The sequence below is a fragment of the Pelophylax lessonae genome (assembly GCF_965119305.1).
Source record: "Pelophylax lessonae genome assembly, chromosome: 9".
NCBI classification, from domain to species: Eukaryota; Metazoa; Chordata; class Amphibia; order Anura; family Ranidae; genus Pelophylax; species Pelophylax lessonae.
Genome location: NC_138776.1, coordinates 97,673,779 through 97,698,835, shown reverse-complemented (window position 1 = coordinate 97,698,835; position 25,057 = coordinate 97,673,779). Strand labels below are relative to the sequence as shown.

At 43.3% G+C, this 25,057-nt stretch overlaps 1 protein-coding gene across 2 annotated transcripts in view; it reads left to right on the top strand.

The window, feature by feature from the left end:
* Nucleotides 1-2,918: 2,918 nt before the first annotated feature.
* SUFU (SUFU negative regulator of hedgehog signaling) overlaps nt 2,919-25,057 on the top strand; it is a 112,780-nt gene continuing 90,641 nt past the window's right edge. For both annotated transcript variants that reach the window (XM_082266812.1, XM_082266811.1), the window contains exons 1-2: nt 2,919-3,248; nt 11,757-11,891. In XM_082266812.1, the coding sequence (XP_082122938.1) occupies nt 3,106-3,248; nt 11,757-11,891 (278 nt within the window). In that variant the 5' untranslated portion in view covers nt 2,919-3,105. The remainder of the gene's footprint in view (nt 3,249-11,756; nt 11,892-25,057) is intronic.

Here is a 25,057-nt window from a genome sequence, read left to right as displayed (position 1 = left end):
CTTAGGGGGCAGGGAATGAGGTGTGGTCACTTCCTCCCCTCCTCCTAGCACAGATGGCTGCATCATTCAGGCTCATATAGCAGCTGAGGATGAAGAGAAGGAGCAGACATAGCAACCCAAGAAGCCTTCTATCTCCAGCCATATAGTAAATGACTGAATGACTGCAATATCGTTACATATTTTTCACTGTCTGCCCTGCTACCACAAGCTGCTATGTGGCCACCCAGCCACTACATACTGATCACTGCCTGCCCCATCATTACATACTGCTCACTGACTGCCTTGCCACTACATACTGCTCACTGACTGCCTTGCCACTACATACTGCTCACTGACTATCCTGCCACTACATACTGCTCACTGACTATCCTGCCACTACATACTGCTCAGTGTCCACCCTGCCACTACATACTGCTCAGTGTCTACCCTGCCACTACATACTGTTCACTGACCACTCTGCCACTACATACTGCTTACTGACCGCCCCGCCACTACATACTGCTCACTAACCGCCCCACCACTACATACAGCTCACTGACTATCCGGCCACTACATGCTGCTCAGTGTCCGCCCTGCCACTACATACTGCTCACTGATGGCCCTGCCACTAAATACTGCTCAGTTGGCACCCTGCCATTACATACTGTTCACTGACAGCCCTCCCACTACATACTGCTCACTGACTGCCCTGCCACTAAATACTGCTTACTGACTGCCCTACCACTACATTGTGTTCACTGACCACTCTGCCACTACATACTGCTCACTGACCACCCTGCCACCACATACTGTTTACTGACGGCCCTGCCACTACATACTGCTCATTGACTGCCTTGCCTCTACATACTGCTCACTGACTGACTTGCCACTACATACTGCTCAGTGTCGGCCCTTCCATTACATACTGCTCAGTGACCACCCTGCCACTACATGCTGCTCACTGACTGCCCTGCCACTACATACTGCTCAGTTGTCACCTTGCCACTATCTACTGCTCACTGACCACTATGCCACTACATACTGCTCACTGACCGCCCCATCCCTACGTACTACTCACTGACCGCTCTGCCACTACATACTGCTCACTCATTAGCCTGCCACTACATGCTGTTCACTGACTGCCCTGCCACTACAGACTGCCCAGTGGCTTCCTGCCACTACATACTCATATTTCCCAATTATCCCAGATAAGTAAAGTTAAGTAAATCCTAGTGTCCTGTGAATCCGGGCTGAGTCCGGCAGCGGAGCCAAGTACCAAAAAAAGATCCGATACCAGACTCCACTAATCTCCCTGCCTGGCGCGTATCGCTCCACACTGCAGCCGGAGTGGCTGAGGCTCGCTAAGTGCGCAGCCAGCACAGCCCGCCAACTCACGCCCGCCTCCTGTAGATCATGAACAAGGGGGGAGGAGGATGTAGGCTAGTTCTCCTCCACCTCCTCCCCATGTCCCCCTGTGCCCGCCCACAACCCCTGGCGTGCAGCCAATGCTGTACCTGTGAAGGGGTTGTGTGGGTGGGAACTTTACAGCAGCCAGTGTACACGATGTCTGCCTAACCCTGGGGTGAGTGAATTCTCCCCTCTCTCTCTTCCTTCCATGTGCCATAGTGATTCATCTTTCCTGCCTTCCATGTGCTCTAGTGATCCGTCCTTCCTGGCTTCCATGTGCTGTAGTGATCCATCCTTCCTCCATTCCATGTGCTGTATTGATCCATCCCTCCTGCCTTCCATGTGCCATAGTGATCCTTCCTGCCTTCCATTTGGCATATTGATTTTTCCTGCCTTCCATGTACCATAGTTATCCTTCCTGCCTTCCATGTACCATAGTAATCCTTCCTGCCTTCCATGTGCCATAGTTATCCTTCCTGCCTCCCATGCACCATAGTAATCCTTCCTGCCTTCCATGTGCCATATTGATCCTTCTTGCCTTCCATGTACAATAGTGATCCTACCTCCCTTTCTTCCATGTACCATAGTGTTCCTTCCTCCTTTTCTTCCATGTACTGTAGTGATCCCTCCTTAATGTCTTCCATATACCATAGTGATCCCTCCTGCCTTCTATGTACCATAGAGATACATTATTCCTGCCTTCCATGTACTAGCCTTTCTTTCTGCCTTTAATGTACCATAGTGAGCCTTTCTATCTGCCTTCCATATACCATAGTGATCCTTTCTTCCTGCTTCCCATGCAATATAGTGATCATTTCTTCCTGCCTTCCATGTACCATAGTGATCTCTCATTCCTTTCTTCCATGTACCATAGTGATCTCTCATTCCTTTCTTCCTTGTACCATAGTGGTCTCTCATTCCTTTCTTCCTTGTACCATAGTGGTCCTTCCCTTTCTCAAATCTCTCTTCCTAAGGGTTGGTTCACCCTTGAACACAATGCAGGAGAGGCGCATTCCGTGTGCATTTCCTGCACTGCATGCAACCATGCTGTCTTTGTGAGTCGCACGCGGGTCCCATTAATTGTTAATGACAGGGTTTTTGCGGTGGTACTGCAGTATTATGCGGTTTGGCGTGGTTTGTAAAAGTAGTGCTTTGCAGAGCGTCCCCATTCAAAAAAGTGTCCCTGGAATTTTTTTTTAAATGTTGGCAACAATGCATGTGGCCCAAAAAGTTATTTTTTAATTTGAATTTTAGTTAGCAATTATGGGCTAAGTACTCATTTTATATCACGTTTTATCTATAACAAAAACGTCTAAAGGACTGGAAAAACTAGCAAAAAAAAACCATATATATATATATATATATATATATATCAAACCAACAATATGGCGGAACCTCACTACTGGCGACATCCTTTATCCATAGGATGATTGGGTGAGACACTATCCACTGGGTTGCTGGGAAACGAAGACTTTGGTTACAAGTATTATCCATTGGTTAGCTCTGCAGCCAATGGGAATCATCTACTAGACCACCATCTACACTCCAGCAGCGATCTGTGTGGCCGCTTCTCCAGAGATTTCTCCTAGAGGCTGCTGGGAAGGAGGGCGGCAGGGAGGGGGCGCTCCGAAGACTTCGTGTGAGGAGGAGCGGACTTTTCTCAGCAGAGGCGGCCGGGGTGTCCGCTGAGTGTGCGAGCGCTGCGAGTGTGCGGAGGGCATGGAAGAGATGAGGCCTAGCAGCGGACCCCAGGCCTTCCCGTCCATCTTCCCCCCGGGGCTACATGCCATATACGGCGAGTGTCGGCGGCTGTACCCGGAGCAGCCCAACCCCCTCCAGGTCACCGCAATAGTCAAGTACTGGTAAGGCCACACTACACTCCTATGTGTCCTGTATATGTGTGTACCATGGGCCATTCATACTGGGGGTACTCACTACACCGGAGTCCTCACTTTACGGCAGTGGAGGCAACTTTACATTGGTTGGGGCAGCGGGACCTCATCTTATAGGAGAGTTCATACTCTATACTGGCAAGCATTGTTACTGGGGACTACCCCCCCCCCCCCCGCCTTCAGCTGTGACCAGGAGTCCCCATGGTGACCTCACACTAAGCAGGAACCCTCAGTCACTGAGGACCCCCCTTCCAGCTGTGACCTGGAACTCCCATGGCTACTGTACGCCCTCCTTCCACTGTAACTGTAGTGACCGGTGACCCCATTCTAACCAGGGATCCTCCCTCTCACCTGTAAGTGGGAGCCCCCATAGCTGCTGAGGACCCCGCACTGTAAGTGGGAGCCCCCATAGCAGCTGAGTGACCCCGCACTGTAAGTGGGAGCCCCCATAGTGGCTGAGTGACCCCGCACTGTAAGTGGGAGCCCCCATAGCGGCTGAGTGACCCCCGCACTGTAAGTGGGAGCCCCCATAGCGGCTGAGTGACCCCCGCACTGTAAGTGGGAGCCCCCATAGCGGCTGAGTGACCCCCGCACTGTAAGTGGGAGCCCCCATAGCGGCTGAGTGACCCCCGCACTGTAAGTGGGAGCCCCCATAGCGGCTGAGTGACCCCCGCACTGTAAGTGGGAGCCCCCATAGCGGCTGAGTGACCCCCGCACTGTAAGTGGGAGCCCCCATAGCGGCTGAGTGACCCCCGCACTGTAATTGGGAGCCCCCATAGCGGCTGAGTGACCCCGCACTGTAATTGGGAGCCCCCATAGCGGCTGAGTGACCCCGCACTGTAAGTGAGAGCCCCCATAGCGGCTGAGTGACCCCCGCACTGTAAGTGAGAGCCCCCATAGCGGCTGAGTGACCCCCGCACTGTAAGTGGGAGCCCCCATAGCGGCTGAGTGACCCCCGCACTGTAAGTGGGAGCCACCATAGTGACAAACACTGCAACCCAACATTGACTGTAGACCTGCATTGTAACCAGGAACCCCCATAGTGAATGGGGATTCTTTCATTGTAACCAGAGACCCAATAGTGAGTGGAGACCTGCAGTGTAACTTGGGGCCCAGTAGTGGTTTCGGACCAAAAATTGTAACCAGGAACCCCAGTCTTCCAGGGACATATTGATAACATGGGACTGTCTCTGGGAGCCCTCATAACAGCAGCATAAACTTAGTCAGAGCTCATTTATCAGACTGCAGTAACACAGCACACTGTGATGTGCTGCCTCAGAAGAAATGGAGGGTATTATATTTTTGTGTGTATGTGTTGTCAGCCCATTCAGATGAAGTGTATCTCTAGTAGAGCTGCATATTTGATCGTTAAAAGATCACAATCTCGATTCAACCCCCCCCCCCCCCCACATAATCTTAATCCAGCATTTTTACAATTCAGCCAATTATATTTTCAAGGACAGGAGAGCATATGAAAAACAAATTTGGTGCAGCGCTTTACATAAATGAAAAAAAGTCCATGTTTTAGATAAATGAAGTCCTATTTGTAACCAACTACCGTAAACAAACAATCCTTTCTTTATTGGAAAGCCTACTGTGACAGTGTGATGTGTCAAAACACTCACCAGAGAGCAAATAATATCCAGCATTCAATTATAAACACTTGTTGTGCCCAAAGTGTTGCACTCTTCCGTCATCAGGCGTCAGTGACGCAGGTTTTCAATGCAGCTATCTGGTCATCGGTGTACACTTTCACAAAGTTCTATAAAGTGGATGTGTTGGCATCTGCGGATGCTTCTTTTGGCCGCAAGGTTTTGCAGGCTGCTGTTGCTAGGACCTGATCCTCTTGAGGATGTATTGTTGTTTTGGTTGAGCTCCTGTTACCTGGTTGGCTGCTGTTTAGCCTTGGGATTTTATTGCAGTTCCCACCACTCATGTTTTACAATGCTTTTGGGACATCCCAATGGTTAAGTAGATCAGGAGCTGTGTCCATCAATGAACCAAAGAGAAAATGGGATTTTTGACTTATTGTAAAATCCATTTCTCTGATGTTCATTGATGGACACAGCACCCACACCTCTGTGGAGTTGAAGTTTTTCTGACACTGCTTGTAACAAAACTTATTCCCTATAGCGGGGAGAGGGAGTATAAATATAACCCCCTGGGACTGCCCATGGGAGTACCCAGGTTCTTTTTCTGCTTAGTTTCCTACTTTTGTAGGGGGCAGTATATCCCAATGGTTATTATGAAGTATAGGCGCTTTGTCCGTCAGTGAACGAAAGATAAATGGATTGTACAGTAAGTCAAAAATCCTATGATTCTTCCCCCTACTCTTCTAAAGAAAATGGAGTGTTTTGGGCCGGCCATACATGGATCAACATTCAGTCGGTTCAGCAGGGACTTGCCGAGATTCAATACATCCATGGATATTCTGATTTGTAACTAAAGGCCCGTACACACGTACCGATTGTCGGCCGAAAATATTCGGCCGCCGAACGATCGGCCGATTTTCGGCTTGTTTGTATGATGCTTCCGACAGCGCACTTTCGGCCGAAAAGAATCTGTCGTGCAAGCATTACAATTTTTGTTGGCCAACACCAGAACGGCCGATTGTTCGCCAGTCAGTATAGAATTCGGCCGACAGACAGCAGATTTGCAAGACTGGGCATGCTCCGAAAGGAAAAAAGACCAGGAAAGTTAACCATCGCATGACATCACTTCTGCAGTCGGCTGTTGTTGGCCGACAAAATTCGTGTGCAGTCTTTTGCAGTTTTCAACAGACAAGACAGCCCTCGGACAAAAGACGGCCGATCGTTCGGCCGACGATTGGTACGTGTGTACGGGGCTTTAGTCAATCCAGCGACCAATTTGGGTTCAACCAGCCTGACGTGTTTTTTTTTTCTTTTCTTTACATGCAGTTACTGCCAGTGGCTATAGCCGCTAGCAATAATCAGTGTTTTGCCAGCTGGGAAGGCATCCTGCGCCCCCTGCTGGCAGAACACAATGGCGCTGATGGGGCAATCAAGAGATTTTCATTCCTTCTGCCCATGTTGGAAGGAAAGAAAATTGAATCGTCTATGGGCTGCTTTAGTGTGCTGCTCATGTGAATTGTCCATTATTACATTGTGCTGCAAAGCATGTGTGTTGTCCTAGTGCCTACTAAAAATCAAAGGCATGGCAATGTGCTGATGCATTTAAAATGCATCACTGCTGCACAACAAAAGGAATTGGCCCTTAAAGTGTATACACAGCCAAAAGCTTTTAAGCTTTAGGAAGTGAAGAAGGCTTTAACCACCTGACAGGTTCCTTCTGCTATCTGAAGCTCCAATAAAGATTTCCCCTCACTTCCTACCCTCCTGACACCATTTTTCCAGATAGAAGAGATCTGCAGCTACATAAAAGAAAATTAAAAATGATTTTGTGTGCCTACTGGTGTTTTGTTTTGCTGAGGGGGCAACGGAAATGTGCATTGAACTATTTACATTTTTTTTTTTTTTTTTTTTTTTTTTTTTTTTTTTTTTTTTTTAACTTTGTTGTTTTTTTGTACAAAGTTACACTTCATTCAAGTCTCTGAACGGCAGCTCTGCATCATGACTTGCTACCATCCGATGCACTATGGAAAAATGCAGCATGTTTGCATTTTTTGTGCCCTTGCACATTTGAATTGCCTGCCTTTAATGTAGTGCACGAAACACAACACAAAAACTGTGTAACTGGTCCCTAGGGCTGGCCATACATGTACAATTTACCAAAATCCATATAATATGAGGTCAAAAATAAACACTTTCACTTGTATCCTATAAGGCAGGCCTTTGTACTACATAGCTGAAGGTAAATCTAAAGAAAATTGTAAAATGTATGGCAAGCCTTAGGCAACACACATTAGTGTGCGTACTTTTCTGAAGTCAGAAAACTACAAGTTGGATGCTTATTGGTCACTTCTATGTTTAGTCGAGTGACATACTAATGACATGAGATTAGAAGGCAGATGTACTTTCTATTCTGCTATATTGTGACTGCAGAAATAAGCGCAGTGCCGCAGGTTACTGTGATTGGCTGTCGGTGGGTGCGTGTATATAAAGAAGCGTAAGGTCTTGTTTAGACACTTTTGGGGATGTTAAAATTGCGCAGTTGAGTTGCATTTGCGGTTGTTGGGGTGTTTGCATGCCACAGTCACAATGCTTTGCATCCGCAGCAAGAACTATACAGCAAATTTGCGACATATCGGTGGGTAAGTGATTCGGGAAGCACCACAAACACCCAGCAACAGTGTGCAATGCATGTGCAGTTGCGGTGCCTTTGTTTGGCAAAATTGGGCTTAAAAGAGATGTGTTAGCAGCTCTCTGCTCTGCCCCCTCCTCACTCACTGGAGCGCTGGGCTGTGGAGGTGCGGGCAGCGGCTCGCTGAGTGGCTGAGCCGGGTGTCAGTCCAGGCATGTGGGCGGATCCCTAATCTGTGGTCGTGATGATGCCCGAGCCTGGTCCAACTCTGTGACATCAGCAGAGAGTGGACTTCACTCTCTGCTGAAAACTGGTCGCAGGAATGCAGAACGAACTGCACTCTTGTGATCCACAGAAGTACAGCCAAATGAGCTTCGGCTGTACTTTCCTTTAAAACGTGATAAGGAGGAGTCGTGTCGCCATCTCGCTGCCTGTTAATCGCCTCTGAAAAGCGATCCAAAGGCGTAATGCTTTTGAGATGAGCGGCAGGTTTAGACGCACATCTAAATCTAGTCGTAGAATAGTAGTATTGCCTCTTGTACAATTTTCCCTTCATAGACAACCGCACTTGCTGTAAACTCCCTAGAATTTTTTTTTAAATATCATTTATTTGATGTGTTAATCGTCTCTGTACTACCTCACCTCCTGGAGGTTTTGAAACTGAAACAATGTCTAAGGGCCTGTTCATACCAGATGTGTTTGGATGAAGAAAGAAATGCATTCCAAACGTAATGGCAAAAAAAGTGAATGTATCTCAATGAGTCTAGTTTACTGCATTGCACTTCAGTTGCATGTGATTGAAAAAAGTATGGCATTCTGTAATTTTTTTTTTTTTTTTTTTTTACGATGCACACAACCATGTATAAACACAAAGCATGTGTTTGCAGCTCATTAAAATAAAATGTAGGTTCTCTTTAAAGGAAAAAAAGCTCATTGACTCATTTTAGAAATGCAACACTGCTAAAATTCTGTGGCTCCCCCTCAAAATTCATCACTGCATTCTGGTGTGAACAGGCCCTATATTTTAAAGAGATATTTTATATATAATTTTTTTTTTTTTTTTTTTTTTTATCACAAGCTGAGCATTGTCAGCCATTTATTTTCTTTTCTTACATGGTTTTTTTTTTTTTGTCCCCACTTGTGCAATGCATTTCAGTAGGATGCTGCAATTTTATTTTATTTTTTTAACTGACCAAATATGCACCAAAAAGGTGACAAGCAGGATTTTTTAACACTGCAACGGAAGCACAATGAACCAGTATGAAGACATGCATAGAATTTTAAAGGATACATTTTTATTGTGCTTTTTTAACGCAAAGAAACTTCAAAAACTTCTTACTGTGAAAGTAGCCTATCTTCCGAAAAAGTGCTGGTGATGGCCTGAAAATAAATTCATGTTCATTTAAATTAATTAAAAACTGAAATATAATATAAATAAATATAATTTTTTTTCCCATTTTGGTTTTCAGCCAAGTGCATCCCAAATTTTTTGGTTTGGGCTCAGAATTTTCATTTTGGTGTACCACAACAAATTTTGAATTGTGGATGTGGTTTTCTTTTGGGAAAACTTGTACATGTTGTATAAGTAGAGCTGCACGATTCTGGCCAAAATGAGAATCACGATTTTTTAGCTTGGAATAAAGATCACGATTCTCTCATGATTCTCTGTGTAACAAAAAAAAATTGGGATAACTTTACTGTTACGTTTTTTTTTTTATTCATTAAAGTTTATTAATTGCGTTTGAAAGACTGCTGCGCAAATACAGTGCGACATAAAATATTACAACAATCGCCATTTTATTCTGTAGGGTCTCTGCTAAAAAAATATATAAAATGTTTGGGGGTTCCAAGTACTTTTCTAGCAAAAAAAAAAAACGATTTTAACTTGCAAGCAACAAGTGTCAGAAGAGGTTAAACTTCCTTTCTCCCTGGCAGAGGGAAGGAAAAGATACAATGTAATCATTTTGTTTATAGTTACTGGGAGTTTTCCACAGCTGTTTTCTCTGCTCCCTCAGCTATGCAAAGAATCAAGCATATGTCAGGTTTAGATCGTCAGGGGGGGCGAATCGCGATTTTCATACGATTAATCGTGCAGCTCTATGTATAAGTGAATCTGGTGCTATCAATCTAACACTAGTTACTGACAGGCAAAGAGAGTGTGGAGAGAAAGAAGTGTGTTGCTCCTCCATTATTGTCCAATAGGAGGTTGGAGACTGATGGCTAACTATGCTACATCACAAGACTGAACAGTATTACAAATCTTTTGGCAGGTTACAGAGTTCATATACTGTGTATTCCAGTAGTGTGTTTAGCTGTTTGCCTGCATTTCAGTTTGAATATAATAGTATTTCAGATAGATGCATTCTTTTCTTTAACTCCATGCTTTTTACGGTGTGGTACAGCACATTGGAACATAAATGCCAAGTCTTCTTTTTCTCTGCACACCAATGCAGCCGGTTAGTGTGAATTGAAGCCATGAGAGGTAAAGCGGTTTCCCTTGTTTTAGCTCTGGCCAGAGACCCACAATGGTGATCGTGTGAATGCCCCCTAAGCTAGTTGTGTTTGCAGACATCATCAGAATAAGGCGACCATGTGCGCATGTTTGGTTACTCTCTATATATGGCCACAATTTATCCCTTTTTATCTTCCTAACTTTCTGTAAATTTTGTCCCTTAGGCTCCATTCACACCTGGGTGTTTTTGAGCGTTTTACAGCTCCAAAAACGCTAAAAAAAAACGTTCCAAAACGCCCATCAAGTAAAACTCCATTCATTTAAATGGCCCCTGTTCACATCTGAGCATTTTGCAAAACGCCTGTAGCTGAAAAAAGTACATGAGCTTCTTTTTGGGCTGATTACCAGCGTTTTTGATAGATGTCAATGCCTGCCTCCAAAAACGCCTGTAAAAAAACACCTGAAAATAGCGGTAAAAATTGCGTGAAAACGCTACGCTCAAGTGTGAATGCAGCCTAAAGCATTTCAATTCAAGTAAAAACACTTGTCAAATCTATTTCTTTATTACCCAGGCTTGAATCTCTTGTCACACGACCAACACTCTTGGTTTCTTCTAAAAAAGTAATATTGTATTCACAATACCCTGGCTGCAAGATGAGCCCCTATACTCTTCTCTCTGGTGACCTGTCTCTTTTTCCTTTCATTCCAGCACAGCAGCCTCCATCAGTGTCTTTGGCATTCAGCACTTCTGGGAGTGTCAGGTATTTGTGTCCCCCCCCCCCCCCCCCCCACTCTGTGCTGTAGTTCCTTCTTCCATCCTCTACATAAATGCTGTGTCCTGTAGTGACAGAGTCAGAAGGGAGCCACAGCGGGGGGGCACAGACATTTGACATTCTAGAATTGTAGAAAACCAAGGACACTGATGGAAGCTGCAGCGCTGAAATGGCAGGAAGATCAAACAGGAGCCGGTGGATAATGGGGGTCCTTCTAACGCAGGTTACTGCATTTATGATTTAATATATTGAAGACAAAGACTGAAGGTGATGGATACTCAAGGCTTTTTGTTAAGTGTTAGGCAATAATCTTGTTTTAATTTCTATTTGTGACAACTGTCGCTAAGGCTTGAAATGTAAGTGCTCTTCTCTTTGTCATTAGAGATTACTATTATGTTAGGCAATAAGAAAACACAACTACTACTATAAATTGTGTAATAGACTTTGTAGGTTGCCATGTTTGGTTTGACTCTTCAGTGTGATCGTCCAGGAACAGGATTAGGCATTTTACTGTAAATGTGTAACAAGGGTCTATACATGATTACAATGGGTTTCTCTAACCCAGCAAACTCCCCTGCCACCAGGCCCAGTAATATCCAGCTGTGGTGTGAATTTTTATCACTTTGCAACTGCTTACAATTGGTTGCACAGCTATCCCTGAACTGAGCACCACTCGGCTGTAGTGCGCACAGCTCATGGGTGGCCGATGCCTTTACCCGACTGGTATTGTAATGGCATGAAATACAAATTATTCAGCATGGAAAAATTATTTAGTATGATTCACTTTTGATTACTCTAGGACGGAAACTTGAAGCCCGCAACAGTATAGGTGGCCCTTCTAGTGGGATTTGTGGGTTGAAGAACCTGGCAGTTCAAGTACATTGGTTCCCAAGGATATAAGGAATCATTTGGGTTGTTGAATGCACCACAACGTGCCTAAAACCTAAATTTTGAAATTTTGTTTTGTGTGGCCTGGCCCAATGTTTTATTTTTGTGTTTTTAATGTATCTGTTCTTTATTTACCTTTTTTAGGTTGGGTGGACCAGATCCCCTAGATTATGTGAGCATGTACAGAAACCTTGGAAATTCATCACTTGGTGTTCCTGAGCACTGGCATTACGTCAGTTTTGGGCTGAGCGACTTGTATGGAGACAATAGAGTACATGAGTAAGTTTTTAATGTGTTTCAGTGACATTTACACCGTTGTCATGCTTTTGCTTGTCCACTTTTTGCTGAAGGGAATTAAGTGGTCAGCAGACATCCCAGTGGCCTAAACAACTACTTTGAAATGTGGTGTGAAGCTCTGAAATGTCACATTGCTCACACAATTATGAAAGTATAAGTTCACCTTTGGGAATATGTTAGACGTTCCACCCGTTATTGGGGTAAAACATGTTGCATTTTCCCAGTGCTGCAGCTGCTGACCCCCCCCCCCCCTCCCCCCCCTCGCTGAGAAGTTCCCTGTACTAGCTGCCACTATTTGAAAGCAGCAGGGCTCCTCCCACACGGCCGCGTCATTCAAACAGCCCCGTGTGTCTGAATGAACCACAAGCCCCTGCATCCTTAGGCTGGCCATACATTATACAATTTTCTTCAGATTTACCTTCACTATGTAGTACGTAGTCCTGCCTTTATAGGATACAATTGAAAGTGATGTTTAGTTTTGACCTTCTATTATATGGTTTTTGGTAAATCTAACAAAATTGTACAAGAACATGTTTGGCCAGCCTTAGCGGCTCTCGGCTTGTAGTTCTCACTAAACTACCACGGCGCTCTGTTGTTTTATGCCACGAAGACCGTGGTAATGCAGTGGGTACATACGGATAGGATCCCACTTGATCTCTGGAAAAATCTAATTAACCAAGTTCTACCCTTATACAAACTAACATATGAAGCCAGGGGCTGCCCGGGGAAATTTACAAAGATTTGAGGTGGATGGGTTGACCAGGCCGACACCTGTAGCTCTGCTTTGGTATAACTGAGTGGAGCGCGTGGGCACTGAGGGGTCCATTTCTGGTTCTGCACACCTCTTGGGGAAATGAGTACAGTACTGACAACCATTTACTATTACTGCTGAGTTTCTTGTATTGAGTTGATTGGGATGAAGATGTTGTTTCAAGCCACTGTCTTTATTGACTAATGTTGGCTTTCTCCTCTTTTTGTTTCCTGTTCTCTAATGTTCATAGATGTATGATTTAGCTTTCATTTTACTTTTGTCATAGATTTGCATGCTCTGTGATGATTTTCGCAGATACCATGTACTTTGTTTTATTGTGCTATATCTGTTCTCCCTTGTTTGTCTGGGAGATTTAGCCCACTGGGCTGAAAGGGGCGGATGAGAAACTACTGGTGTGTACTAGGCTTAACAAAACTTTTGGCCTTTGTTCTGTTATAATTTTGTTTGGGTTTTTACATATCTACTTGCATATGGTTCCTTCATTGGACTGTGCATATTCCTCTCAAACCTAGTGGCTATGTTGAAGAATGACATCAGGGAAGTCTTGGTATTTTAGCTCATTATTTAGTTCATAAAACTCGAGCCCATTTCCAAAATTTCAATTATCGGAATACTTTAAACAAAAATGTTAGGCTTGAAGGATAAGTTCACCTTTGGGAATATGTTACATGTTCCACCCATTTTCCAGCTGCTGGCCAATTCCCTGTGACAGCAGTATGGGGAGAAAATGCATGTACTAGCTGTCACTTTTTGAGAAGAGCACGGCTGCCCAGGGCTCCGCCCAGACAGCCGCATTATTCATTCACAGAGTTTTGTAAATTAATTGGCTACAAGGACTGACATCCTTTTGTAGCTGTTGGTTTGTAGTTCTCAATGAACTACCAGGGTGCTGTTGAGCGCTGTGGTAGTTGATTGATTCTTCCTGTCTGTGTCTTCTTTTTTAAGTGAGCTTATCCTTTAGACATAACATCCATTATAATTTATACACTACATCTGATTTTACTAAACGCAAGCAAACATTTTGAGTTATCTGTTTTAGGAACTGCTATTCTATATCCTATATATTTTTAGTTTTGAAGAATGTTAAACACAGGAGTGGTAGCGGAAGTGAGCGGGCAGATGTGAGGAGGCAAGCAGGTGGCTCATGAGCTTGCATGGTACAACTATTATCCTGTAACTGCTGAAAATGATCTCCAGAGATGCTGGTTTAGTAGGTGGTCCGTCACACATCACACCGCTTACTGAGACCTGGTTTTGGATGTCAGGTGTCTGGGTGCCTTCGGGGTCGGCAGGTGGAGACAGTTGGAGTCGGCTGTTCCCAGGTTGAGGCTGTCTGCTGCCTGCCGGAAGTTGGTAGTCATCAGTGGTAAGCTGGCTGCCGAGTACTGTGGCTACTGCAAGAATGTCTGTGAGAGGGATTATCGTTGCCCCTGAAACCACGGGACGAGAAGGAGCTGACCCGGTGAACTGCCTAAAATTGCCCTTTGGCTGGACTGCTACTCTATGTTTTCAGAGGATTGGTGGTACGTCGGGTGCTGGTGTGCTGTGCCTGTTCGCAGTGCGAGCTGGATAAGTTCCACTAGTTGCATTTGGAGCAAAAAGTTAAAAACCATTAAAATAATCGGCAGGAACATTGGGCAATGATGTCTCGCCCCAAAAAAAAAAAAGAGCAGGAGAAGGTGTTACAGGGAGCTGCTGAGCCACATCAAATGCATCAGGGTGGCATTGTCGTGATTACTGCTGATAATGCTGTTAACGCTGCTCAATCACAATCTGAGAATGTGCTAAGGGTTGGTGCTGGAGAGGAGGCGGGAAAAGCAGGAGCACCCAATACACATTGTACCTAGATTTTCGTCTAGGTCTGGAACAAGTGAAACGCAGGAGCGCCCACAGGAGAATATACAGGAGAGCGTTTTCAATAGATTGCAGCAGCCACAGGAGGCCTGTGCTCCGAATATTGCTTTAACTTCAGCTATACGCCAAAATAGTAACGTTGTCTCTGGTGGCCTTATTAGAGGTGATCAAGAGGAGGAGGGTCAATCCGCTCTCAGGAAAGTCAATCTTGCAGAATAATGTCGCTACAAATTTTTAGTAATATCTGAGACCACACTGAGTGATGTTTTTTATGGCCGTACAAGCATGTCGCAACTCATTAATATCCTTAACAAATCAATTGCTGGAAATACAAGGAGACAATACTGTGATGAGACAGGAGACCCAAAAAGTTCAAGATCGCACCATTGTGGTGGAGGGTAGAATCAGTGAGGTGGAAGATACCCTGCCCTATGTAAAAAAATAAAAGGACCTACAGCTGGTGCAAGTAGAGCTAAAATATTGTGAATGGACATTAGAAAATATGGAAAATAGACAAAGGCGTAATGTACGTATTCTAGGTCTTTGAGCGAGAGGAAGGTCAATTTCCAGTTGTTTTTTTTTTTTGAGAAATGGCTAATAGATGTATTGAAGCAAAAAGGCTTCCCAAGTTTATTTACGATAGAACGTGCCCACTGTATACCAAATTGTTTATCGCCATCAGGAACTCCGCTTAGACCAGTCATTCAAAAGTTACTGAATTATAGAGACAGGGACCTTTTCTTATTAAAGGCCTGTAAGCAGGTTAAACAGGTTAATATTGAGTATAAGGGTAATAGGATTTCTTTTTCCCAGATTTTTCAATTGAGGTACAGAAACAATGTGCAAAATTTGCAGAAGTGAAGAGCAGATTAAGGTCAAGGCAAATAACATATTCAATGCTATATCCAGCTAAATTGCGGATTATTGTTGGAGACATTGTACACTTTTTTGTTACCCCAGAGGCAGGTAATGCCTGGTTGGATAAAAGGTTTAAAATAATGGTGTTTAAGAATATGCATACATTTAGGGTGGTGAGGGGGGGAGGGAGGGTCGACAGGATCTCTCTGTATTAGTACTGTATGCAGAGATGTATAGTAACGAAGTAGAACTACTTAAGTACTGTACTTAAGTACCGAAATGCGGTATCTGTACTTTCCTAGAGTAGAATTTTTTTCTCCTACTTCTACTTTTACTTCACTACATTTTTTCGATGATTTCGATACTTCTACTCAAGTATTTTTTTTTTGTGCTGCATAGTTACTCGTTACTTTTAAAAAAATTACCACTGCCAGAACAGTAGATGGCAGGTTGCATAAAGCTCAAAAAAATGTGTATAATGTCATTTGTAAATCAGCGCATACGAAAATAAAGGCTGTGTATAATAAAAGCTGCTATACCAAATCTTTCCAATAAAAAGAAAATATGAAACAAACAAATAAATGGTGCTACAGCGCTTAAAGTGCATCAAGAAACTACTAACAAACACAGGTTAATCATTTGAATAAATCATTTGAAATAATAAAAACAATATGATGTTCAAACTTTTGACTTATTTCTTTAATAACTACATAACACAGTACTTCTACTTCTACTTTCAGTACTTGAGTAGAAATTTTTTTTCAAAACTACTGGTACTTTTTACTTTTAGTACTTAAGTAGCAAATTTTTTGAAAAAACTACTTGCAATACTTAAGTAAAAAAAATGTTGAATACTTTAGTACTTCTACTTAAGTAACTTTTTCTGCGAGCACTTCCACTTCTACTCAAGTAATTTTTTGATCGAGCACTTGTACTTTTACTCAAGTAGAAATTTCGAGTACTTTATACAAGTCTGACTGTATGTACTGGTACTTAGTATTGGCAGGTGAATTTAATATTTTTTGGTATACTTAGAGTTGACCCCCCTCTCCGCTCCTTCCTCATGGTGGGAGGCTGTTCGGTTCCATTTCAAGCCCCCCCCCCCCCCCCCCATGGGAAGAGACGTCGGGCATTTCGGGAAAAAAGAGGGTACATAGCACTAAATATAGCTATGCATATGGTGGTTCTAATAGGAGCAACACAAGTCGCTCCGACTTAGAAAAAGGGTCCTGTACTACTTCGGGGCGACCTCGGAGCGACATGCATAGACTTCCATTATATGAAGTCCGTGCAAGTCGCGCCGAAGTCGCGGTGCACGGGACTTCACAAGTCGCCGCTGAAGTAGTAGTTCAATCCTCAATGGTTGTTGTTAATGCCTGAGTGGGGTATAATTGAACAACTCTTAGTAGAATATTTTAAAAATAAGGGGTTCAGCCTCATCATTGGTGGTATAGGATTTAATGAAAGCCTATTAGTGGGGCATAATTAAGGAAATCTCTAAAGGGAAGGGCTCATCAAGGCAATGTGGGTAATGAAGATAGTGAAACAGGCAGAGCAGGACTTTATTACGAACCCCACTGAAAATAGCAGACTAGCCTTGCAGGAGGCTCAGAAGATATATAGAACCCTATCCCTAATTTTGGATAACGTTTTATCCCTAGAAGAATTAGAGCAAGCTGTATCACAGATGTGCGCTAATAAAACCTCGGTACCAGATGGACTCCTTCAATGCAGGAGGCAATAATATAGTAATACCCAAGCAGGGTAAAGACCTATTAATGCTGGAATTATACCGGCCTATTTCCCTCCTTACATCTGATGTTAAGATTTTGGCCAGTGTACTGGCAAAAAGGTTGTCACGATATAGTAATACATTAATCCATGAGGACCAAACGGGTTTTCTTCCGACATGAGCGGCATCAACAAATATTCGTGGACTCTTTTTAAACACTTGACGACCGCCCACTGCAGATGTAGTGCTACGTCACTCGCTCAGGAGACCCTAGGGGGGCCACTCGCGATCTCCCCCCCCCGCTGACAGAGAAAGACGGACGGCTGATGTAAACACAGCCATCTGTCATTCTCTCTGAAGTGATCACAGAGGCTATGTGATCCTGCTATATAGGATCACATGTCTCTGTGATGATCTCACAAGCCCATCCCCCCCCCCCCCACAGTTAGAATCACTCCCCTGGGCTTACATTTAACCCCTTCATCACTAATAGTATTAACCCCTTCCGTGCCAATGGCATTATTACAGTAACAGTGCATATTTTTAGCACTGATTACTGTAGTAATGTCACTGGTCCCCCCCCCCAAAAGTGTCACAAATGTCAGTTAGGGGTCCGATCTATCTGCCGCAATGTCGCAGTCCCACAAAAAATCGCAGACCGCCGCCATTACTAGTAAGTAAAAAAAAAAATTACATCTTTCCCGTAGTTAGTAAACGCAATAACTTTTGCGCAAACCAATCAAAATACGCTTATTGCGATTTTTGTTTTTTTTTCAGATTGGCCTAAAATGTGTAAACATTTTTTTTTTTTTTTTGGGGAATGTTGTATAGCAGAATGTAAAAAAAATTGTTTTTATTTTTTAAAAATTTTCACTTTTTTTTTGTTTATAGCGCAAAAAATAAAAATCGCACAGGTGATCAAATGCCACCAAAAGAAAGCTCTATTTGTGGGGAAAAAAAAGACGTCAATTTTATTTGGGTACAGCGTCGTACAACCATGCAATTGTCCGTTAAAATAACGCAGTGCCGAATCACAAAATAGGGCCTGGCCATTAAGCAGCAAAATCTTGCGGTCCTTAGTGGTTAAAAATGCAATTGCCTATGAACAATATGGGTGCAAGAGCTATATTGAGCCTGAATGCCCACAAAGTATTTGATATGGGAGTACTTATGGGCTGTAGTTACTGTTTTTGGCATTGGTTCGGTTTTTCTAACACGGTTAAAAATGTTATATAAAGATCCTAAAGCAAGATTGAAAATTAACGATACCTTGTCATCCACCTTTCTATTATCTAGGCCAGGGGTGGGGAACCTTTTTTCTGCCAAGGGCCATTTGGATATTTTTTAACCTCATTCGGGGGCTGTACAAAATTATCAACCTAAAAATGTGCCTGTTATATTTGGTCAAACATTTAATTAACTCACCCCTAATGTGATGGCTGCAACTGCGTCTCTTGATGTTAGCTTATATTGATGATGATGATGCTACTCGCAACTGGTTTTCCAGGTTTTCTTTGGTCAGTCTGGAGCGCGGTCGACTCTTTGCGATGGTAAGTTTTGATAAGAACTGCTGGTTGGTACAGCTGGCTGGTACTGCTGGTGGGAAATGTTGGCTGGTATTGCTGTGGATACTGCTGTGGAAACTGCTGGCTAAGGCTGGTGCTGTGCTGTGGGTACTGCTGGCTCAGGCTGGTACTGCTGGGTGGTAATGCTCTGGGTACTGCTGGCTCAGGCTTTTACTGCTGGGTAATGCTCTGGGTACTGCTGGCTAAGGCTGGTACTGCTGGGTGGTAATGCCCTGGGTACTGCTGGCTGAGGCTGGTACTGCTGGGTGGTAATTCCCTGGGTACTGCTGGGTGGTAATGCCCTGGGTACTGCTGGCTAAGGCTGGTACTGCTGGCTAAGGCTGGTACTGCTGGGGTGGTAATGCTCTGGGTACTGCTGGGGTGGTAATGCTCTGGGTACTGCTGGGGTGGTAATGCTCTGGGTACTGCTGGGGTGGTAATGCTCTGGGTACTGCTGGTACTGCTGAGTGGTAATGCTCTGGGTACTACTGGCTAAGGCTGGTACTGCTGGGTGGTAATGCCCTGGGTACTGCTGGCTCAGGCTGGTACTGCTGGGTGGTAATGCTCTGGGTACCGCTGTGTGTGCTTCTGGCAGCAAATGCTTACCAGAGAAGAGCCGCGCTGGATGAAGCCGATGCTTCCTGTCTCCATGTCTTAGTCTGTGTCGGGAGTGCATTCAATATCACTCCGCCTGTGACTCACACTGTCAGGACGGAGCCGGAACTATAAAGGAAAAATCGGCTCTGTTCTGACAGCTCTGCGGAACTGGGGGGGGGGCGGATGCAATGATTTTGCGGGCCGCAGGTTCCCCACCCCTGATCTAGACGAACTAGACAGGGCTGTCCTCTATCCCCACTTTTATTTGCTATGGCTATAGAGCCCTTGGCCCTTGCTATTAGGCAAACACCCGGAGTCATTGGATTCTGCCAAGCTGGTAAAGAAGGTCAAATAGTCTTATATGCAGATGACGTTCTTATTTTTCTGGGGGATATGTTAAGTTCATTAATCGAACCTATGGAGCTTGTCTCTGTTTGGGTCATTTTCTGGCTCTAGTATTCATTGGGAGAAATCAATATTGTTACCCTTGGACGAATTGAAAACACCCTTACCAGATTTAAAATCTCAAATTTAAAAATGAACATACAGTAAAATATTTGGGAATATAGTTATCTTTTTAATGTGAAGGATTATCTAGATTTAAATCTTAAGCCATTATTGGCTAAAGTTCATAGATAAATGTAGGATGCTGGTGTTAACTCCCACTGTCAGTGATTGGTAGAGCCAGTCTCATTAAAATGATATGGACACCGCAATTACTTTTTTTTTTTTTTAACACTCTCCCATATGGATTACATCATTTTGGTTTAATAAAATAGATTCTCTTTTTCGACAGCTTATTTTGCGGAAGAAACAACCATGTAATAAACATTTCTACATTAATGCTAGCCAAAGATGCAGGAGGATCAGCTGTACCCCATGCTAAAAATGTTTTAGCCTCGCAATATCAGCATTTTGCTGGATGGTTGTCAGTGACAGTGACAGACGCTGACCCAATACAGGGTCTGTTGTTGTCCATGGCGATTATCCATTAACAGCTTTATTAGAATCAAGAACCCTATGAAGGGTGAAGGGTTTTCTAACAGGTAAATTATTTGATAAAACATGGCTGAAATTAAAAACCTTGTCAAGGGATATACACTGTTTACCCTGTTATGGAATAACTCGAGCACTGTAGAATTACAGAAACTAGAGGGGTTTGAATCTTGGAAGAATAGTGGGGTTTGGTATTTATCACAGTTTTATAATGGAGTGTTAAAAACGTTCTCACAACTGTGTACTGAATACGAGATCCCTAATCAAAGATTTTTTCAGTATCTCCTGCTTAGACATGCTTTACAGGCACAAGCCTGCTCCCAGGTATTTGAATTAAATAAATCTACAATCATTGCATTGTTGACTAAAAGCGGTGCTAAGAAAGGTCTTGCATCGCAATTATATTGCATACTTTATAATTTTCAAGACTCTGTACCAATACCATCAAGGGCTCAGTGGGTACAAGATCTAGGGCCTATATCGGATGATCAATGGGAGGCGGCATTATCAACATTGCCTATGGTCTCCTCATCCCCCCCCCCCCCCCCCCCACAAAAATGAAATTTAATGTTTATAATACACAGATCTTCTCATACCCTGGAGAAGTTATCTAAGCGGCGACGTAGAGATTCGCCATTATGCCCTAGGTGTAATCGGGGATTGGCCAATTTAATACATATTTTGTGGAGATGCCTGAAACTTCATTACTGGCAAGGGGTTATTTCTACTTTTAATTTGGTTTTTAACCCCTTCCGTACCGCGTCATGTAAAATGACGTCGGCACAAATCCTTTCTCGATCCGGGCCGACGTCATATGACGGCGCCCGGATCTCCCCGCTACTGCGCGCCCCCCGGGGGCGCGCAGCGCGGCGATCGGGGGTGAGGCTCGTCCCTCGGACTGAGCCCAACCCCGATCAAGGTAAACAGCCAATGAAATTGGCTGTTTACCACGTGATCGGCTGTGTCAATCACAGCCGATCACATGAGCGGCTCCAGCGCGAGCCGCTCGTTCCTTCCTTAATGCGCGCCCCCGGGGGCGCGCAGCGCGGCGATCGGGGACGAGGCTCGTCCCTCGGACAGAGCCCATCCCCGATCTAGGTAAAGAGCCAATGAAATTGGCTCTTTACCACGTGACCGGCTGTGTCCAATCACAGCCGGTCACAAATGTCATCAGAGAACACGGTAACTAGCTGTCACCGTGTTCTCCTCCTCACACACTGTTAACATACGTCGTCCGTTTAAACCTAAATACCGGTGTTATGGCAGCAGATAGCTGCCATAACCCTGGTATTTTTTTAAACGGTGGACGGTTGGCTTTCCGATAAGGGTGGTCCCAGCGGCAGATTCGCCGCGGGATCACCCTTCCGGGGTGGCGGAAGAGGTGCCCCCCCCCCCCTCCCGCTGCATTCTGGTCCTTTTCCCCGCTTACCGGACCCGCCGGCAGCGGGGAAAACGATCCGGTCCCAGATCCTCACAGACAGGATGTCGAGTGAGGGCAAGCTTGCCCTCACTCGACTCTATGGTCTTGGAGGACCGGAGCTACGGCAAACGTCGTTGCCTAGCAACCAGTTTAAAGGTCCCTTTTTTTTTTTTTCATTTTATTTAATTTTTTTTTTAATTTTTTTTTTTTTATTTTTTCTATCTTTTAGTGTACTTGTGAGATCTGAGGACTTTTTGACCCCAGATCTCACAAAAAAGAGGTCCTGTCGTGCCTTTTTCTATTACAAGTAATGTTTACATTTCTTGCAATAGAAATAAAAATGATCAATTTTTTTTTTTAAAAAAAAACAGTGTAAAAATAAAAAATAATAAATAAAATAAATAGTAAAAAAAAAAAAAAAAAAAAAATTAAAGCGCCGTGTCCCCGCGAGCTCGCGCGCAGAAGCGAACGCATACGGAAACCCCGCCCACATATGTAAACAGTGTTCAAACTACACATGTGAGGTATCGTCGCGATCGTTAGAGCAAGAGCAATAATTTGAGCCATAGACCTCCTCTGTAACTCTAAGATAGCAACCTGTAGAAATTTTTAAAATGTCGCCTATGGGGATTTTTAAGTACCAAAATTTGTCACCATTCTGTGAGCGTGCGCAATTTTGAAGCATGACATGTTGGGTATCTATTTACTCGGCGTAACATTATCTTTCACATTATGGAAAACAATTGGGCTAACTTTACTGTTTTCTTATTTTTTAATTAAAAAAAGTGATTTTTTTCCCAAAAAATTGCGTTTGGAAGACCGCTGCGCAAATACGGTGTGATAAAAAATATTGCAATAATCTCCATTTTATTCTCTAGGGTCTCTGCTAAAAAAAAATATATAATGTTTTGGGGTTCTAAGTAGTTTTCTAGCAAAAACAACTGATTTTAACTTGTAAACACCAAATGTCAAAAATAGGCCTAGGCAAGTGGCTAGGATGCATGATGATGCTCCTTGGATGTTTAGGCCCCTCTATATGGCTAGGCTGTGAAAAAGTCTCACACATGTGGTATTGCCATACTCAGGAGGAGTGGCAGAATGTATTTTGGGGTGTCATTTTTGCGATGTACATGCTATGTGTTAGGAATATCCTATAAATTGACAACTTTGTGTAAAAAAAAAAAAAAGTTTTTATTTTTTTCCCACATTTTCCAAAAACTTGTGGAAAAAAATGACATGTTCAAAGGACCCATAATGCCTCTTAGAATATACGTTGGAGTGTTTGCTTTCCAAAATGGGGTAATTTTGTGGACTTTTCCATTGTATTGTTGCTCTAGGGCCTTGAAAAGTGTGATAGGTAGTAAGAAAGTTTTATGTGTATTTATGCTCCTAAAACGCCTTATGGTGCTACTTGGACGTGGAGTCTCTTTTTGTGGCCAGGCTGTGTAAAAGTCTCACACATGTGGTATCACCATACTCAGAAGGAGTAGCAGAATGAATTTTGGGGTGTAATTTTTGCTGTGTACATGCTATGTGTTAGAAATAGCTTATAAATTGACAACGTTTTGGGAAAAAAAAAGAAAAAAAAATGTTTTCTTCATTTTCCCAAGAATTGTGGGAAAAAATTATAACTTCAAAAAACTCACCATGCCTCTTACTAAATACCTTGGACTGTCTACTTTACAAAAAGGGGTCATTTGGGGGGTATTTGTACTGTCCTGACATTTCAGGGCCTCAAGAAAGGAGATAGGCCATCAGTACATCTGGTGTGATCAATTTTCAGTAATTGGTACCATAGCTTCTAGACTCAATAACTTTCACACAGACTAAATAATATACACTAATTTGGGTTAATTTTACCAGAGATATGTAGCAGTATAAATTTTGGCCCAAATGTATGAAGAAAAATTAATTTTTTGCAAAATTTTATAATAGAAACTAAAAAAAAGTGTTTTTTTTGCAAAATTTTTGCTCTTTTTTTGCTTATATCACGAAAAAAAAAAACCCCAGTTGTGATCAAATACCACCAAAAGAAAGCTCTATTTGTGTGAAAAAAATGATAAAAATTTTGTTTGGTTACAGTGTAGCATGACTGAGCAATTGTCATTCAAAGTGTGAGAGTGCTGAAAGCTGAAAATTGGTCTGGGCAGGAAGGGGGTCTAACTGCTCTGTATGGAAGCGGTTAAAATAGAACTGCCACTAGACCCTGGAATATGACTTTTGAGCATGATTGTAGATATGGAGTCAAGGCCGCAAACTTCTAGCACACAATTGGTTGTCATCACATCCGTCAACAGTAAAGGGTTGGCAAATACAAATAAAGGAGAATATACTTAAAGAAAAATTTAAATTTCAACATAGTGGTTGCCCGAGGGTAAAAAAGGGAAGAAGTGGTTGGACCACTTTGAGTTAGCCGAGACGCCTGTTATTTAAAAAGTGGGGATAATGGTTTGGGGGGTTCTCAATGTATAAAATTACCAATAAAAAATTTAAAAAGCATGTTACAAATACGGTTTGCTAATGGTAGCCACCCAAAAACCCTTTAGCATTATTTCATTTGTTTCATATTTATGCAGATGAGCAGTAAACTGGTTTAGATCATTCTAAGGGATATTCACTAAAAACTTTTACACTTAAATTTACTTCTATTAATAAATTACATTTGCCGCTCTTCCGGATCACATAGCTCGATTATCATCTGGCCTTGTAGTTGCTTCTAGACTGTTTGGGCTCTTTGCACATGTTCTCCTCAAGTTGGCAGCAATGCAGCCATGTCAGCGGATCCAGCTGCTGGCCTGCCAAGTGTTGTATAGTGTTTGAGGCTCTGTAGAGGATTGTATGAGAGGAATTGACTACTGTAGTTCTTTTATTTACACAAGGAATGTACTAATCGGTGTACATCTCGTTTTTCAGGAACCCTATACCTTTTGTCCCTGTTTGCACTATATCTTGTTTATTGAAAATGTTATACATAAAGATTTTAGATTAGCGCCACTTGCAGTTAAAATGGCCTTATACACCATAGTAAGGGGGGAAAAAAAAACAAGATTTTTGTTAGATCTTAACATAAAATCTTTTTCTCTGAAGTCCATCGACAGACACAGCCTCCATCTTAATTAGCTGAATGGGTTATGCTGCCCCCTGCAGGAGTAGTCCTAGGTAGGAAAAATTTAAATGTATGGCGCCACCCCCACAGGCATAACCCACGCACCCTCTGCTCATCAAACCAGTTTGGTTGTAAGCAGTGAAGAAAAAAACCATCCCCATATCAGAGGGACAGGTGCTGCATCTGTCAATGGACTTCAGAGAAGAAGATTTTATGGGAATATCTTACAAAAATCTTGTTTTCTCTAT